Source organism: Enoplosus armatus, chromosome 11, assembly GCF_043641665.1.
Source record: "Enoplosus armatus isolate fEnoArm2 chromosome 11, fEnoArm2.hap1, whole genome shotgun sequence".
Taxonomy (NCBI): Eukaryota; Metazoa; Chordata; class Actinopteri; order Centrarchiformes; family Enoplosidae; genus Enoplosus; species Enoplosus armatus.
The window spans coordinates 15,947,072-15,965,016 of NC_092190.1; the positions used below are offsets into that span (position 1 = coordinate 15,947,072).

The 17,945-nt window shown below is 40.4% G+C and overlaps 1 protein-coding gene across 1 annotated transcript in view; it reads left to right on the forward strand.

Moving 5' to 3' along the window:
- Nucleotides 1-13,347, forward strand: part of LOC139292665 (receptor tyrosine-protein kinase erbB-4-like) — a 155,827-nt gene extending 142,480 nt beyond the window's left edge. The window contains exons 22-28 of the mRNA XM_070915027.1: nucleotides 1,381-1,456; nucleotides 3,950-4,096; nucleotides 6,246-6,343; nucleotides 6,841-7,011; nucleotides 11,193-11,442; nucleotides 12,442-12,570; nucleotides 12,677-13,347. Of these exons, the coding sequence (XP_070771128.1) occupies nucleotides 1,381-1,456; nucleotides 3,950-4,096; nucleotides 6,246-6,343; nucleotides 6,841-7,011; nucleotides 11,193-11,442; nucleotides 12,442-12,570; nucleotides 12,677-13,347 (1,542 nt within the window). The remainder of the gene's footprint in view (nucleotides 1-1,380; nucleotides 1,457-3,949; nucleotides 4,097-6,245; nucleotides 6,344-6,840; nucleotides 7,012-11,192; nucleotides 11,443-12,441; nucleotides 12,571-12,676) is intronic.
- The last annotated feature ends 4,598 nt before the right edge of the window (nucleotides 13,348-17,945 follow it).

Genomic DNA, 17,945 nt, shown 5'->3' on the forward strand with positions numbered 1-17,945 from the left:
GATCTTCTCCTCTAACTCTCAGCAAGAGAAAAACTATTTTATTTAAATATGTATTTAATTAACCCATAAGAACCCATGGTGACACCAGTGTAACACACTTCAAAGGCCCCACAATCTTCCTTATACAGCTTTGTGCTTGATCTTAACTCATTAAGTCCCTAAGCGACATATACGAAACATCCTGGTGTGGTGGTCATGTCACAGTCATGTGACTGTGACAGGTCGGGACCTTTTCAAAATGGTGGTGTGACATGTAAACACAAGTGAAGGAAAAAGCCTGTATTTTGATACTAAAGATAAGTTAAAACCCATTTAACAATTCTAATGCTTTTTAAAACCCATCAGGAATGTCTTCAATGTGGTCCTGTTGGTCTGTGGTGTATTCCTCATAATTGTCCTTTGAGGGGAAATGGGTCTGGGTTCTTATGGGTTAAAAATACTATTGGTAAGAATGATTTAATATGAATTCTCTTTCATTATTCTGTCCTTAATTTTAGAATATTATCTGCCTTTATTATCTGCTGTTTGATGTGTTTGGTTTTGAAGGCTCATTGAGGTACAATATTATTGAATTATTATTTTGGACCACACCACTGACATGTTGTAAAAGACAGCAATACAAATTAACATTAATTAGGCTTTTATATCCTGAGGGAGGAATCAGTGAGATGCTATTCTGCTCTATTGGACCGTTTTATTTACTTTTGGGGAATGGAGATCTTGAAACCCCATAAAGGTAGTAAACAAATGTGTCCATGCAGCTCTCTGTACATGGGCTTCTGGCCCCTTCTAATCTTTGTTCATCCTTTTTCCTCTTTTGTATTTTGTTTTCAAACCCTCTCTTCTCACGAAAGCCTATTTCATCCTCTCTCACCCCCCTTTCTAGTGTGTCCATCATGGTTTGTGTCAGCGCTAACCATTCTGGTATTATCCCCTCCACTGAGGAAAAGACAGACACACTGTAACCTTCGACATACCCCTCCCCTCAACATCCATCACTGTAATCAATAGAATTGGCCTTCAAATCTAATCACAGTGTTAAGCTGCGTCCCCGACTGTCCTGCCATTTTGCCCCACCTTATTCCAATACAGCTGGAGCTTGTGTGTGTGTGTGTGTGTGTGTGTGTGTTTGCTTTTCTTTCATCAAACCTTGTTTTCTGTCATACCTCTCTTCTCTCTAACGTGGTTTACACAGTCAGTTCTGCCAAAACAGTTCATTGTACACAACACCTCCAAGTTGAGTCTAAACCCAAAACTTATGTCGTCAGTTTCCTCATCAATTAAATTTAAAGAAATATAAGAGGAAGAGATTATTGTCAATGTTTTAATGGTGAATGTTTCATGTACATCACACTGATGTGTTATGCTTCTACTTGGCAGATGCCCATCAAATGGATGGCCCTGGAGTGTATCCATTACAGGAAGTTCACTCATCAGAGTGACGTTTGGAGTTATGGTAAGTTTCAAAATTTCCTTTTAGAGAACTTGCGTGGTCAAAACCATTAGGGTCACAATATTTTCACATGTCAGACAGACTAAATATATGTCTTAATTAAATTAAATTACCTTATTTTAAAGAAACTAATGTGCAAAGTGACTCACAATAAGTGTATTCAATCTTTATAGGAGCTATAAGAGTTTGATGTTGAGAAAAATTGTAAGTGCAGTCCTTCTAAACAAATAAATAGCAGTATGTTCAGTGCTTAAGGACAAGTGTTGAAATGAATGTCAAATGCTGGATGGCCCCAGCTTAATGAGAGTGAGACAGAAGTCCCCATCTTTGGTCCTGCAAATAGCACGAGGGGTTGTGGCCCATTTTCCTTGGCCTCTGTTGTCAAACGGCCGTACAAATACTGTAGAAGAAATCTGGGTGTCATGTTTGATTCTGTCCAGTTCTGTTGTTATTAGTAGATTTTCTACATCGGGTCTTCAGCAAAAATAAAACCCTTTTCTCTATTTTGGAGATGTGAAGACCATCTTACATGCTTTTATCTCTTCATATGGAACTCCGTCAGTCATGTCTGTCTCACCTGCAGCAGCGAGACTCCTCACTCATAGAGAGAGAGAGAGGCCATATCACCCCTGTGTTGGCCTCCCTTTACTGGTTGCCCATGAAATATGGAATTGATTTAAATATTATTTGATATGTTTTTGAAACACTGCATGGGCTGGCACCAGCTTAGTGCTCCTTAGTCCTCCCTCTTAGTACTCTAACTCAAAGTCCAAAGTTGGCGGAGCACTTTCCATAGCTTCTCTCAGACTGTGGAACAGTAACCCTCACTGTCAGGTCAAGATCCATTTTTTTAAAACTACCTTTGAGTCCCCTTAATCATTAATACAACTATATGGTTGCTTTAATTTGATATGTTACAGTTCTTACCGATTTATTTTCATTTCAATTATTTAATTGTATTGAATATTTCTCTGTTAAGCACTCTTGTCAACACATGTTCTTAAATGTTTTCTACAAATATATGGACTTGACTTGCCTTAAGTATATTTCAAGGAAATGCGATGTAGTGTACGTGTACTGTAGTCTAAAAAGGTGGGTTTTTAGCCTGTGGCAGTGATTTTGCTGTCCTGACTTCAGTGTGGAGTTCACTCCACCACTGCAGGGTCAGAACAGAGGAGAGCCTTCACTGAGATTAGCAGCCACAGGGTCCACTGAGTGATGGGGTCGGCAATCGTCCAGGCAGAGAAGCACAGTGGTTGCACCGGAAACAAACACAAGTCAGAATAGTGAGATGTAGGCAGAGGAAAGGAAAAGAAAGGAAAGAAGATATCACGAATGCTGTAGATTGTGGATGCAAGTTAATCTAGTGGAGGCGTAAGTCGTGCATTGCGTGGACAGTAAACTCCAGACTGCTTGCTAGACATGCAGGCAATTTATAGATCTAAGGCAGCTGCAGAGGGTTTTGCCGTCGAAGCAGTGCTGACGAACAAGAGAAGAGTGTTGATTTCCACTACTTCTCGAACTGGTTGACAATCCCAATCACTGTAAAATGCAAACTGGGTTATGGTCTCCTTTAACTCGTATCATATTAAAGCCAGTCTTTGCAACCATTAGCATGTCAGCAACACTTAAATATAGAGACCAATCTCCTCCATTATGCTTAAGTCTAATGAGCTTTTTTCAGTTTAAGTCGACCAATAACTCTTAAAGTCATTTAAAAACTGACTTTCAAAAAAAAAAATATGCCAGATGGGTCATATCAAAGAGAATAATGTGTGTTTGATCAAAAGTATCAGTATGGTTTAGTGCGTCCATGTCCCCAGTGGTCCTCTATGACCAGGGGCTATTATACTTCCATCTTATAGTGTTGCTTACCACTCATTAGCTCATTAACACGGACATGATTAAGGCTGAAGAGTGCTGAAAGTTCAGATTGACTGATGACTTTCAAGAGTCTGATTAGTCCCTCTCCTCCACTCATCTTATGTCCTCTGTTGACTTGTGTTCTCTTATCTTGTCCTCTCTTTTTTGCCCTTTGTTTTGTTGTTTCCTCTTTTCTTCTACTTGTATTATCTCCTGCCTCTTCATCCTATCCCCTCTGATCTCTTCTGATCTCTCACATCTTTTTCTCTTTCTTCTTCTTTTTTTATTTCATTTTTCACTTTTCTTATTTTTTACTTGTTCTGGGATCTCCTATTTTCCCTTTTCAACTATTTCACTTCTTTCTCTTTACATCTCTTTACTTGTCTCTTCTACACTCTTGCTGTATAACCCCTCGTCTCCACTCTGTGATTTTCTCTACTCTTTACTCTCTTTTCTCTCATTTCCTCACTTCTCGATTCTACTTATCTTTCCTCTACTTGTTCTTTTCTCTGTGAACATCTTTTGTCCTTGTGCTCTATTTTACTGACCTCTCCTCTGTCGTTCTCTCGTATGTACGTCATCTCTTCTCTTTTTCTTTTGTCTCTCTTCCTCCTCCCCTCTTCTTCTTTTTAGGGGTAACCATCTGGGAGGTGATGACCTTTGGAGGGAAGCCATACGATGGGATTTCCACCAGAGATATCCCAGACCTGCTGGAGAAGGGAGAGCGTCTTCCTCAGCCACCCATCTGCACCATCGACGTCTACATGGTCATGGTCAAATGTAAGTGAAGCCTCAGGGTGGGCAAAACACCAAAAAGTATAATGCAACTTGAATGCAACATCACCACAAACTACAGTCTTCAAAAATTACCATTGTTTACTCAATATCTTTCTAATAGTCTCAACAAATATTTTTCATAATAAGCTATAAAAACATTTGGATATTGTACATGATTTCCAGTATTTGTGTCCATCCACTGTATTTCAAACAGTAGAAAAGGAAATAGATTTTAAGGGTGAGGACAGGGCCAACCGGTTTTTAGTTGAAGCAGGCAGAAACAATTAAGCTTTTATTGAGTGATTTTCAAAATGCCACAACAGCTGTTTTGTAGAGAGGGTCCATGTGGTGTCAAAGTTTTTAAGCCAAAATATTGCTGTTCAGAAATTCAACCCAGCTGCTATTTTTCAGTTTATCTTTTCAATCGATAGTGTTACAGTTTGAATGCCCCTGAAACATCTCTCTGACGGCAATAATAGTGAGAAATCCTTCAGAAATAACAAAGTTTCAGAGGAGCCATGGTAGCAGATGAATTAGAAACTAATTTTCCTGGCTGAGTTTGAGCCCCACCACCAACATGGTGGCCTTATTGGTCAGTCACTGCTGTCATGCAGTCAGTCACTGGGGTCACAGGTGGCGCTGTAACCTCTGGCCACTGCTGCCAGGACAAAGACTCTGTGCCAGCGCCACCCCGGCCTTGTCCTCTAGTGTCCAAGCTGCAGCCTCTGGCCCTCACTGTCACCTTGGCTCTTACTGACACCCTGACCATGTGCCAACCTGGCAAGCAAACACACACTCAGCAGGAAGAGGTCACTGTCACCTGCCTGTTATCTGCCTTTTTTTTGTACCACTACGCATGCAGAACTCATACACCCAAATGCACAGACACATGGTGCACTTCACACATGTGGCAGAAATCCTGATATTCACTTGACTTCACTCCTCCAGGCTTTATTGGCATGAAACTAGGTACCACGATAAAATATGGTCATTTTTTTACATATGAAATCTCATGTATCTGTATGCTTGTACTTGTTTGAAAAGCCACGTCTCTCTGTTTTACCATCTCTATCTATTATTTCCCTGGATACCTGTGGGCTCTACTCAGGGCCAGATCACATGATTGCTTTGGCATCATACTCATATGCTCACAGAGAAACTGGCAGAAGAGCACATTACTCCATATGGCCATGCTCGTGATGAAACAGTATTTATCTTTAGATTGGAAAAAGTGATTACAATAAAGAGAACTTCATTACAAATTCTGTAATTGTTCGTTATGGAACAAATAAGAATGTTTTATGTAATGGAAAATGGTTTAAATTGAAGATCTTTTGAGACCTTTAGAAGTGGGACATTTTATTACCAGCGTTTGCATCTGTGAGAATGAAAGTTTGATGACATAATGCACTGACAGGTTATTATAGGTCAGTTACTCATTCTTTACTAATATGATCCTATGTGTATGGAGACATATGTATCGTTATTATTATAATAATATATTGGCTTGATTTTTCCAAATCAGTGGTAAACGTTCCTGTTCACCTGTGTGCAACATTGCTGTGGCACAATTTAAGTGAGAGGGTGGGTTGGGTGGGATTAGGAGCCTGCTGTTGTAGCTTTGTACACATTTCTCACTCTTACTCATACAGACCTTTCATGTTGAATGACATGTCATTCACACTGCAGCAACATACACTTAAAATGAAAAAAAACATGTTATTTAGGGCTCAAAGGATTTATGTCAAACTCAAATAATTATGAATGCTTTTATGCAAATAGCACAAATATGGCATACATATTTGACATGGTTTGCGTAGGCGGAACCTTTGACACCAAAGTGTGAAGAACAGAGGAGTGCTCTTCTTGATCACTGCTGACGCGTACCGTACCTACCGCACCTTTCCTCCCACTGAAGTGCAGTTAAGTTCACAGAGAGTCGGGAAATAAAGTGATCGTGATGGGTATAGATGAAGCTTTTGCTTACTGCTGAGAATAACATACTGTGAGAGGCCTTGCACATTAATAGGGTCAAATTTAAAGTCAAGGGCCATTGGCAACGATATCAAAGAATACTGATTTGAATATCAATATCTTTATATGTATTCGGAACCTCATGCTGGTCAGACGCTAACACAGACACATCTTTCAGGCTGGATGATTGATGCAGACAGTCGGCCTAAGTTCAAGGAGCTGGCAGCAGAGTTCACTCGGATGGCTCGTGATCCCCAGAGATACCTAGTCATCCAGGTAGGTAAATCTTGACAACATACTAACAAGATCCAGAAGAAGAGGATTTGATGACATTTCTTTTTTCTATTTGTCTAAAAACCAGAAGAGATGAGCTACCTTCAAAGTGAGAACAGGCCGGTCTTCCACTGTGCTTGTTTTTGTGTCATTTTGTAATATTTTGCCAATTTATACAGTGTTCAGGTAATTAGAAGATGGCATTATTTCCATTTTACTTTCCCTATTCCTTTGTGAGAAAATACACACATCGCGTTCATTGTGTGTTATACCTTAAAATGATTGTGCTAGGCTTAAATCAGTCAACAAATACAGTAAAACTAAGCCTACATCATTAACAGAAGTCCAAACGATGAAGACACAAATCTATATATAGATATCATCCCAATTAGGATGTAAAGGGCCTTAAATGTGACACAATTAAAAACAGATTGGTTACAACATTTATTCATTATTAATCACTAATACAAATTACTGAACACACACACAACCTTTCTCAGGGTGACGACCGAATGAAGCTACCTAACCCCAATGACAGCAAGTTCTTCCAGAGCCTCCTGGACGAGGAGGAGCTGGAGGACCTGATGGATGCTGAAGAGTACCTGGTGCCCCACTCCTTCAACATTCCACCACTGGCATACACTCCCCGCGCACACATGGACTCCAACAAGGTATTTTCTTTTAAGAATCTCCAAATACCTTGAAGGACAGTTTTTTTAGGTCTCTCTTAAAACAATAGTTAGGTGCCCATATGCACACTGAAACAGGTTTTGCTTGCTGTATCATTCCTCTCGTTCATACTGGCCAATAGAAGACCCCTTCCCAATGTACTTCCAATGTAAGTGATGTAAGGCTTTGTTCTGTGCAAAAATGGATACAAAGGTTTATCTGAAGCTAATGTGAGGCTTCAGCAGTCATAGTTGGTCAAATCAAGTGATTATCTTCCAAAGTCAAGGTTTACTCACTATGAAACTCCCTCTATGTGTTTCCCTGGACAGTGTTTCCCTGTTGAGCTACAGTAAAAAGGATAGGAACATAAAGAGGGAATTTGTTCTAAAAAGTTATGCTTTTTTTCTGTGGGTTACTGTTATGCAACCAGATGGCAGTGGTGATATTAGTAGTGCTGTCCTTTAATAAGGTATAAAGCCCCTCTCCAAATTGACCTTCACAAAGTTGGATTTAATGCTCCTACTAAGATCTGAGATCTGGCTGCCCAGGAGGTTAAAAAGCACATGTGTTGCCACACATGTAATTTTATTCCTACCATAGTGGTTGTGAATGTGGACAGGCTATTGTTTTTAAAGAGTTTTTTTAGATGTAGCCCCTCAGCAAACTCTTGTTTTTATTCAGATTGTGTTGCTCTTGTTGTAGCAGTAACGGTGGGAACAGGTGGTGCAAATTACCTCTGTCACATGGGTTGTCTGTATACCAGCCATTTAACCCAGCGTTATTTCAGATCAGTTTTCATTTCATTGCATCTTTATTGAGACCCAGCAGCCTCCCCACACTGGACACATTTAGCTACAGTTCCTCGACAGATATCTTAAGGGAAATAGTGGGTCCAATAGCATCTGAAAATCACAGATACTATCAAATCTAGACATCCCAGGCGTATTGTTTGCTTCTGCATTTTTAAAGTGATCAAAAGTTTATTTCAGTCTCTTGATTCAAGTGCTTCTTTGGCTTAGTTTTCCAACATCAGTGATATGTTAAATTGTTTTAACATCAAATATCCTGAATCTCAGAGTTCCTGTTGGAATATTTTCTAAATAAAAGCATTCATTGCATGAAGTGTGACTGTAGGAAATCCAAACATAAAAAGTGTGCCATTGTAAGTAAATCTTTAACCTCTTTTAACAGATACAGTCAGCAACAACTTAAATGGGAAGGTCTTATTAAATGAAAGTTTGACAAATATGATGCTATAAGTCCCAAAACTTCCATGTTACTTTGATATTGCTCATGTCCAGTCAGTTTTAGGAGAGAACCCAACTGTCACACATTGTGCATTTCAATTATTATGTCAGTCAGTCAGTCAGGGACATTTCACCTCCCCCCACCTCCACAGCCCAGAAAAAATAAAGATGCTAAGACAAAATATTTTTATGAACTCTCATGATAAGTAGAATCAAACATATGATCAAATCATATGGTGAGTCAGTGTTTACATACAGACAGACAGGTTTCTCTCCTTCTGTATATTGCACAAAAGCTACTTGGAAATATGCATACTTTTTGTATTATTTAATTCTTAGTCCTTGGTATGTTGTTGTTTGTTGTTTGTTTTTTTTTGTTGAGGAGTAGTTTAGAATTTAGTTGCTTATCTTTCATTTTACAAGGACACTTTCATATTACCATTTCTTTTTGAATGTAGCAGCAGGGTGATCAAACTGTGACGAAAAAAGATAATATAAAGTCAGAGTAGTCATTCAGATCATTTAGATGGTCTCTAAAGTGATGTCGGAATGAGTTTTCTCAGCATGTACTGAAGGACTCTCCTGTTCAAGCACAAAAGATTGAGATCTCAAAAACAGAACTCACACGGCTTTCTCAGTTTCACTTTCATCTCCCTGTTCCTCTCGCTTTCTCTGTCTGTTTCCCTTGCTCTTTTTCCATTGTGAAACTATGGTAATTGCCTTCTTCAGAATTGGGGGTTTACAGCCAGATTCCCTCAGTTCTTCAACTGTTCAAATGTTCGTCTTCTATCTTTTGACTTAAATCTATCACAAAACCAGTCACACAGCCAGGCAACTCAGCCATTTTGTATTCCAATATCCCCCTGTGTTTGTGTCAGGATAAAAATGCCTGCTGAATGCCAATGAGAGACATGACTCCTTTTCCAACTCTGTTTGGTGCATTTCAGGAGGTGACAGATTATTTATTTGCATAATATTTGTGAACTTATCCTCCACTCTTTTTGGGCTTTCTTATTGGGGTGGATACTGCATCAATTTGATTAACTCCATACAGTTACATTCAAACACATAAATCATGTAGATGGTTGTAATGACCTCAATTATTGTAGCCGACAAAATGCAATATTTACACATACATATAATCTTCAGTTGCATAGTTTTACAGCGTGGCTGAAAGAGATTTTCCTAAATTCACTCTCACACACACTGTTGTTATCACCACACTTGAAACTGCAAGAATTGCAAGTCTAATAGTGACCAAAGAAGCTCCCTGTGGTTTTTACATAGAAACATTTGAATTGGACACTTTACATGACTCTCCTAAATATTCAAGTGTGATGTTTTACTTTGCACACTTCACCCTGTTTCCACAATGGATTAATGGATTATGAAAAAAAGAATGTGACTTTGACCTTAGCGGTTCACTTTAATGACTCCAAACATAATTTAAATAAATTTGTACTTCTGTGTTCAGGTTAGTGATGGTATTTTCTGTTAGAATATTGAGACAAGAGAGGAGGAAGGAGGAGGAGGAGGAGGTGTCAATGAGGACTGAGAGAGGGTGATTTAATAGATGTAGTTACAAGGGAATGAAAACGCAGCATGAGCTCTGGAGCTTTGACTAATACCTCCAGGCTTACAGTACAGGCCTCTGCATTAGAAAGTGAGGAAGAATCCAGCATTGATAGACAGACAATGAAAAAGAATGATGCAGTTACATGCAGAAAATGAGCATGCCTCTTAAAAAGTCTCTTTAAAGTCATTGATAGTTTTGGGCCTTTTGAGCATGAGCTGACTGTAGCATCAAGTAGCACACAATCAGGGTCAGACTTTAGTTTGAAGCTGTTGTGTGCTGATACTTTGTGCTGGTGCCTTACTAAATTTGATATTTGTCTGCCAAAAAACTAAAAATAGTCAATATTTCCCCCATCAGTGACTGACCCATCTCTAATTTCTAATATAAGGCTATTTGGGTCTGACGGCTTGAAGGAACCACTTTGTTGTGGTATGCCAGATGCCAAAAGTCATGAATACTTGGGGAACCTGATAAATAAATGAGTATAATAACTGCTGATCAGAAGTTGGATTTGGACTTACACCCTCATTCACAAACCAGGAACTTGAGTCCCCTTTGCCTTTCTTTCAACTTCTGTGTTTACGGAAAACTAAGTGCATCAGGGAAAAAAACAGATTTTCTATCTTATTAGTGTGATTACATACTTCTCAGACACCGTGCAAAGGAAAGTAAGCGAGGGAATGGAAAATGGAAAAGAAAAAAAACCTCTTGTTGCATACATGGGAGAAGAAAAAGATACATCAGAATAAAGCACCCAATGAGCTTCTAAAACATCCCTTTTTTGTTCTGAACATAGACACAAATGCACACAGCAGGACAGGACTGATATGGCTACTTTAAGACATTGCTGCATGGAGCATTTTAATTAAAATTCTATTAATTAAATTGTCCTTGGCAGTCATGCTGCCATATCATTGTTTGCCACTGCTGTTTGTCTCCCCTGCCCGTCACATTTAAATAATACAGATGAACAATGGTACTGTACAAATAACTTGAATTGCCCATTTTTTGGACTTCATGCACAAATATATCCACAGTATTTTTGTATGTGCTTATTTATTCTTAGTATTTATTTGTATAACTTGTTTGTTTTTTGTATTTTGTACCTCAAATCATCTGCTTTCAGAACCAGTGTATATTGTAGATCAAAGACGGGACAACACACAAGTATCTCCACACTTGGAGAAAAAGCTGAATTGTTATCATCCATAGATGAGCAGAAAAAAACACAAAAACTCCATACTTGTAATTGTCTCAGGGGATTTGCTTTGGCTTGGTAAATTGATATACTTGTAATTGTGTCCAACATCCCTGCCCCTCTGTCCTTACTTAACCCTCCCCATCCTCTCCTTCTACCCAGAACCAGTTTGGCTACCAGGACCCCAGTTTCAGCATGGAGGACATGCTAGCCACCCTTCCCAGGGTGGTCTCTGTTCCACCCGTGTCTGCAGGCTGCCTCCCTCCACAGGACCTGGCCTCAGTGGGGCAGATTGGTGGTGGATTTGTCCGTGGTAACCAGGATGACCCTCGCTGCAATGGCACCCTGAGGAAGCAGGCCTCACCAAGGTCAAACACCCTTGGGGCTGGCTCAGCTCTCACTGCAGGACAAGGTAAAGCAAAGTGTTATCCGAATGTTGTAGAAGCCGAGGGGAATAGCAATCCCCTCACTAATTGTGAGTGTGCGTGTGTCTTAAATCAAACCAGCAGGTTTGAGAAGACTGAGTGAGACTGATACTGCAAGAGTAACAGTAAAACCAAGAGTCTGTAAAACCAAGGCATCAGTTCAATCAGCTGTTAAGTATGTTTTTCACACATTTAATGGACAGTTTAGAGTTTGAATGCATTTTGTATTTTAGAATTTGGACTAAGTTTACAGCCTTAATCTGCAGTTTGTGTTATCAACTACATCTGTACAATGTTGTGAAACATTGCTATGAGTAAAGCAATAGTCTGATTAAGCCATTTGCATTATTTTAACATCTCCAAATTATAGGTATAAGTACTCACCAGTGTTATTATATTTTATTTATTTTAAGTCCGCTAGTAATTCAGTATGTCTTAATGCATTAGAATAGGGTCTCTTGGCACTTTCCTTCAAATCTGACACTGACATACAGGGGTTTCAGTTTAAGGTAATACTGTGTGGTTCGGCATCACACACTCTTTCACAAGGAGAAAGCATCTGCATTGGCGGCTTCTAGTTCTGTTGAGGCCCAGGGCAAGATTCTTCAAGCCCATTTATGCCTCCTTTGCAGATTTGTTTGGGTAGGAAAAGAAGAGCCAACCCTATCTATTGTCGACACATGAAAAATGAAAATAAAAGGCAGGTCACTAAAACCCCTAATCTCTATAAAAATACAGAGTGCTTGACATTAACCATAGCCCTGCCTGAGACTTTAGCCACAGGACAAAGTAGATAACAGTACATGAGAATGGATTGCATTGAAAATGCACGGTGCTTGTTTATTGGTGAAGAATGACTTGCATTAAAAGGGTGATGCCAATATAGTAGATACCACAAATCTGCAGGATCCAGGATCCTCTCATTCATGGAGATAGGATTTGTACCATATTTTGAATTTCTTTTTTGCATCTCTTTGCTTCCCAAGGTGGAAGGGAGGACAGTAGTGGACAGCGTTATAGTGCCGATCCAACAGGTCTTCTAGCAGAACGAGGTGCAAAGGGAGACAAGGGCCAGGATGGCTACATGACTGCTATGAGAGACAAGAACAACTCAGGTTACTGACTGTTTTTACTCTTGACTTTTTAGTGGCTACAGTATCTCTAGCTTCAATAGAGATGAAAAGTTCTTAGCTAATCTTACCATGCCCTTTTTGTTTCCAGACTATCTCAACCCAGTAGAGGAGAACCCCTTTGTCACACGTCGCAGGAATGGTGACGCCCATGCAGTGATTGATGGAGCGGGTTGCCACACCCTGCACATGACTGGAGCTGCTGCTGCGCCCAAGAGCCAATCCACCCACGGGGATGATGAGTACATCAACGAGCCACTGTACCTGAATACCTTCCTTACCCCTGGGGACAAGAACGGATTGGCCGGCACAGACGCCATCTCTGGCCCTGGGTCCTCCACTGCCCAGTCAGTATCGCAGACAGTCAACCCATCAACATCAAGCCACACGGTCTCCTCTTCTGGATATGTGATACCTCCTGGCCACCTCCCCCACCCATCATATCCATCACACACCCTTCATCCGGGGCATTCAGGACACGCTCTGCACTCAGGCATCACCAGCAGCACCATCATGTTTGATAAGAAAGGCAAGAAGGCCACTTTTGACAATCCTGAGTACTGGCAGCACAGTCTACCCCCGAAGTCTTCACTGCACAACCCTGAGTACCTGCAGGACTGCAGCACACGCTTCTTCTACCGGCAGAATGGACGCATTCGCCCTGCTGTGGCCGAAAACCAGGAGTACTTGTCTGAGGCTGCTATGAAAGCTGGCAATGTGTTGCCACCCCCTCCATACAGACAGAGGAACACTGTAGTGTAGTGACCCACCTGTAGCACAATGGAGGGACGAGTAGAGGGATAGAGGTGGAGATGAATGGACGTCAGACAGTCCTCTCGTTTCCATGCAGTACTTCTCAACCTGAGTTCTCCTTGTACCCTCCCTGAACACGTCTCTCTGTTATGTCTGATTGCAAATCTTTTATTCTCACTCTGAGGTTCTGCCTTTTCTTGACAGGACTACAATAACAGTCACTGACAGCCTCACTTGACATTCATCTTTTTTAGCTCCATCCTTGACGCGCACCATGACGCATAAAGCAAGTAGGCACATCTCTTCGAGGTTGTTTTTGTTCTGGAGCACACTGTCCTGCCATCATAAAGGCACAAAGACAACACAATGAAAGATTGAAATGTGATGTTAATTAAGAGAAAAAGGAGAAATGAACTGAGGTTAGCCCAAAGAGAGGATTATCGCCATGATCTTACATGCTTTTCTGTATCCACCCATGAATTACAGTTTACCATGTCCTTTAAGCACATTTTTCCACCCAGCTAGATGTACACATGGCACAATGCACACGTTGCTTTTGCTTGTGTCAAATGACACCTGCACATGGAGTTGTGCCGTGACTTACCAGCAAACCTGCAGTCATGCTGAAGAGCCCAGATGTGGCTTGCATGCCTGCCCACACGCTTCTTTGACTTGTAAATGTTGCTGCACCAGTAATGGAATTCAAACATTTATCACACATGGCTCATATCATACCTAAAACATGTTAACATGCCTGTAGCCTTGACACACCAATAATAACCATACATTAACCCATAAGTAAATACACACACACTGACAGAGAAGCCTGCTGCTACAAATATATTCTGGAGGGGGAAGCTCAATTGACCTTGTGCTGGAAGACAGAGTGTGCCGATAATGGCAGTCAGTGGTGCAGCGCAGAGAAGGGGGTCAACAGGAAAGTAAATGTCACCACAGTTTTATGGGAAGCTGTGATATCACCCAGTTCCCGGTGGAAAGCATTCGACAGATTATTGGCATGGCCAGGGTGGGTTTTTAAAAGGTTTGATCGCTCAGGAGACGACCCTTAACTTCCCACATCATCCCTCTCGTCCCTCTTTCATCTACACCAATCCAGTCCGAAGAGCCAGCAAACCATCCACTTCAATATAAGATCATTGTAAGCAGCATTGTGACTGACACAACCAATGGTGACTGCAGTACAAGGAATGTTTCGGTGGAACTAGTGCTTGGGAATGGACAAATCTTTTAACAGAGAACCGTGAGGATGGTGGAGAGCATATAAAACGAACGTGAGGGAAAAATATAAGATTTTAGTATCTGGATCAGAGCAATGTTTTTTTGTTTTATTGTTTTTTCTTTTTAGGCATCAGGGATCTGTTTACTTTGTCACCTTGTCTTACACTTATTCTTACGCAAACAGCACAGACACCCAGCCACGAAAGAGCACTGTGGAGATGGCAAAGACTCTAACCCTGCAGAGCTGTAAATAAGCCAATTACATGTCATTACCAGACAGACACAATCCCAGATAAAGGCTCTGTGGACCGAGCTGTGTCTGGAAAGATGTTTAAAAGATGGGGATAAATGATTTTTTTTTTTTTTTTTTGCACCTCTCTGTGATCATGCTATTTTATGTCATAAACACAGAAAATTAACTTTGACCACGTAGTCAAGACTACAGGGCCGTGCTCTGTCTTAAGGTGGTTCATGAGGAGAGACTGTCAGAACTGTCTAAGATGGCCTCCTTCACATTTTTACCATGGAACACTATGAGAAAATGGGACACTTCCTTTTGTATTGGTGTTGGTGGTGAAACATTACAAGTTATCACTGAATCCACTGATGGCTAGCTTTCTGTACTCATACACTACTGCCAGATGCCACAGTAAACTCTGATGGAGACCACTAGCATCTGTCGTCAAATGACTTTGAAGCCTAATTGAGGCTGGGGTTGATAATTTAATAGCACTTAATGCTCTGACACAGCCAAATGACTTTGCTGTTATTCTCGCTCTAAGCGGCAGTTCATTCACTTTTTTTCATCATGTTGCAACTATAATTTACACTGAGACAATAGAGTTTCCACTGCACTGAGGCTTTTACTAACAAAGGAGAATACCCACTCTCTAAAGAATATTATAGTAGTAATGGGTGCGGTTGGGCGATATTCAACAATATACAACTTCAGGGGATAGAAATATGTCAATTTTTCAATGCCATTTATACCGAGGTAGCTATCCCTTTGATATCTCTTTACTAGACTATTGTAGGCACTTCTAGAAAATATTTGATTTACAAGAATTTTGCATCAATTTGATAAAATACCTTGAATATTTAGGTATTTAATTCACTGGATTAAAGGGGTACTCCAGCGATTTAGCATTGCACTTCCATAAAGTTGGTGAACACACAAGAGACAGATTAAAAAAAGAATGGATAAAATTGCAAGAGCAGAGGCCAAGATAACCTGACTCTAAGTCCCTGTATGGGTTAAGCTCCAAACATAAACACAAAATTCTACGATTTCCATGATGTAACTCAATAGCACTCAATTTATTCGACTCTTTCTACCTCCTAATCCCGACAACTCCAGTTTGTAATGCAGGCTTTCTGTCAAAAAAATGAAGAAGCCCAGGCAGTGATAATCCATGTCACCAAGTTATTTTGTCACACTTTGAAACAAGACATGATATAACTGATTTCATTCACAGGTTGAGTAGTACAGCTTGTGATGAGTAAACTTCATGTGTAAAATTGTTGGCGTGCCCCTTTAACCAAAAACAGACATTTCCATCTGTAAACAGTTTCTCGATTGAATTTTAATATTTATCTAAGCATACCTTGATATGAGATTTTATCCATATCGCCCACCCTGAGTAATGGGTAATAATATCATGAAATTTGGAGACCGACTAATGCCTGTGCATGTCTCACTGCTGACATACCAATACACAACCACTGTTACACAACCTTGTGCCTCTACATTGAAAATAACAGGCAGAGGGAGGATTCAGACAAGCAGTGCAGATGATTTATTGTCCAAAACACAGATGTTGCCCTGGCACAGTGTTTTCTCCCCCTCTCAGGTTTTATGGGGAATAATAATCATCCAGTTGAGCCCCAGCTGAGGCACAAGTTGCCACATCATAAAGGGATGTCAAAGCTACTGAAATAAAAGTGTAATGGAAGACAGATTAGTGCCATGCTACCATAGTAGACGCACTGCTGAGACGTGCAACTCAACAGAAATGTGAATTTTATAGGTTGAGTGCCAGGGTTTAAAGGGTCAGTCTTATAGTCAGCACGGTGTTAAGTATCATTGACATTGCTCTGTTAATAACCTGATTTAGCTGTTCTGTCACACTTTCTGAGATCTTGATTGTTCTGCTGATTTCAGATTTACTAGTTTGAGCTGACACTTATGTATACTTTCTTTGTGTAAATGTGCGTAATGAAGTCACTTATGTAAGTCTATTTTTACCATCACCCATAAGGTATTAGTTGTAGTGCTTGTCGACTACTGTATGGCCGTGTGTTTAAGTGCAATGACAGCAGTGGAGAGTCACCCAAAGGCTTCGTAATGGATCTCTATGGGAAAATAAAGCCAATCTTCTGGAGGAGAAAACCTGCTGGCTTTCAGCCAGCAAGCATCGAAAGGGGCTTTTAGCTTTTTGAATGCTAATTCATCCACTTTTCCTTGTTGTTCTGTGGGGAAATCATGTTACCCAACATCTCACCCAGTGCACCAGCTGAGAAACCCTGAACGACAGGCAATAGGTTGTAATCCTGCAGCGGCGTTAAAACTAAGGTATTAGCATTCCAGAAATGTTACCCGACCAATGCATCAATGTTACAAAAGCTAGCAGGGGAGAAGGTGCAAGTGCACTGTAACTGGCAGAGGAGACCTAAGTTGATTGCCATTCTTTCTTTCTCCTCTGAGGTGACTATAGAATTGTATGTAGCAAACACTGTTCTGCAGCTGAAGCAGTGAAAGCCGAAAAGCAGCTATGTATGGAGTAAATACGAACAAAGACTGTTTGGAAAGGAAAAGTGATTGTGGTCAAATGTTAACATGATCATCATAATTTCATGTGAAACAATGTTCTCTGTAAAGGTAAGCCTCATAGGTACAATACTTATTTAAAGGAGCGCAATAACTCCCTCTCAATACTGACTGCTCATCCAGTAAATCGGCCTTATAGCATAACAGTCATATTTATTTTGTGCATCTAATTTTGTTTCGGGGTTTAATATATTTTAGATTAATGTTATCAAGAATATTGTAAATGGTGTGTTTCGTTTTTACTCTCGTTTTTGCTCTTCAGGGTGTCATTGTGGCAACAGAGAGTTTTTCGATATGCAGTTTGAAGGCTTCATGGTTTTGTGTCTGTCACATTCTCTAATTGACTTTAGAACAATTACTCGCTATATCCCAACTCAGGGGCTGGATGTTTGCCCTTCAGAGGAACTGAAGTCCAGGCTGAACCTGCTTATCGTTGCCAAATGAGACTCGATCAACAAAGAAACTAATGTTGTGTTCAGGTGCTCCTCGTCAACTCATTATGCTTTTGCAAGTTTCTTCCCAAGCAGTTGCCCTCAGACAG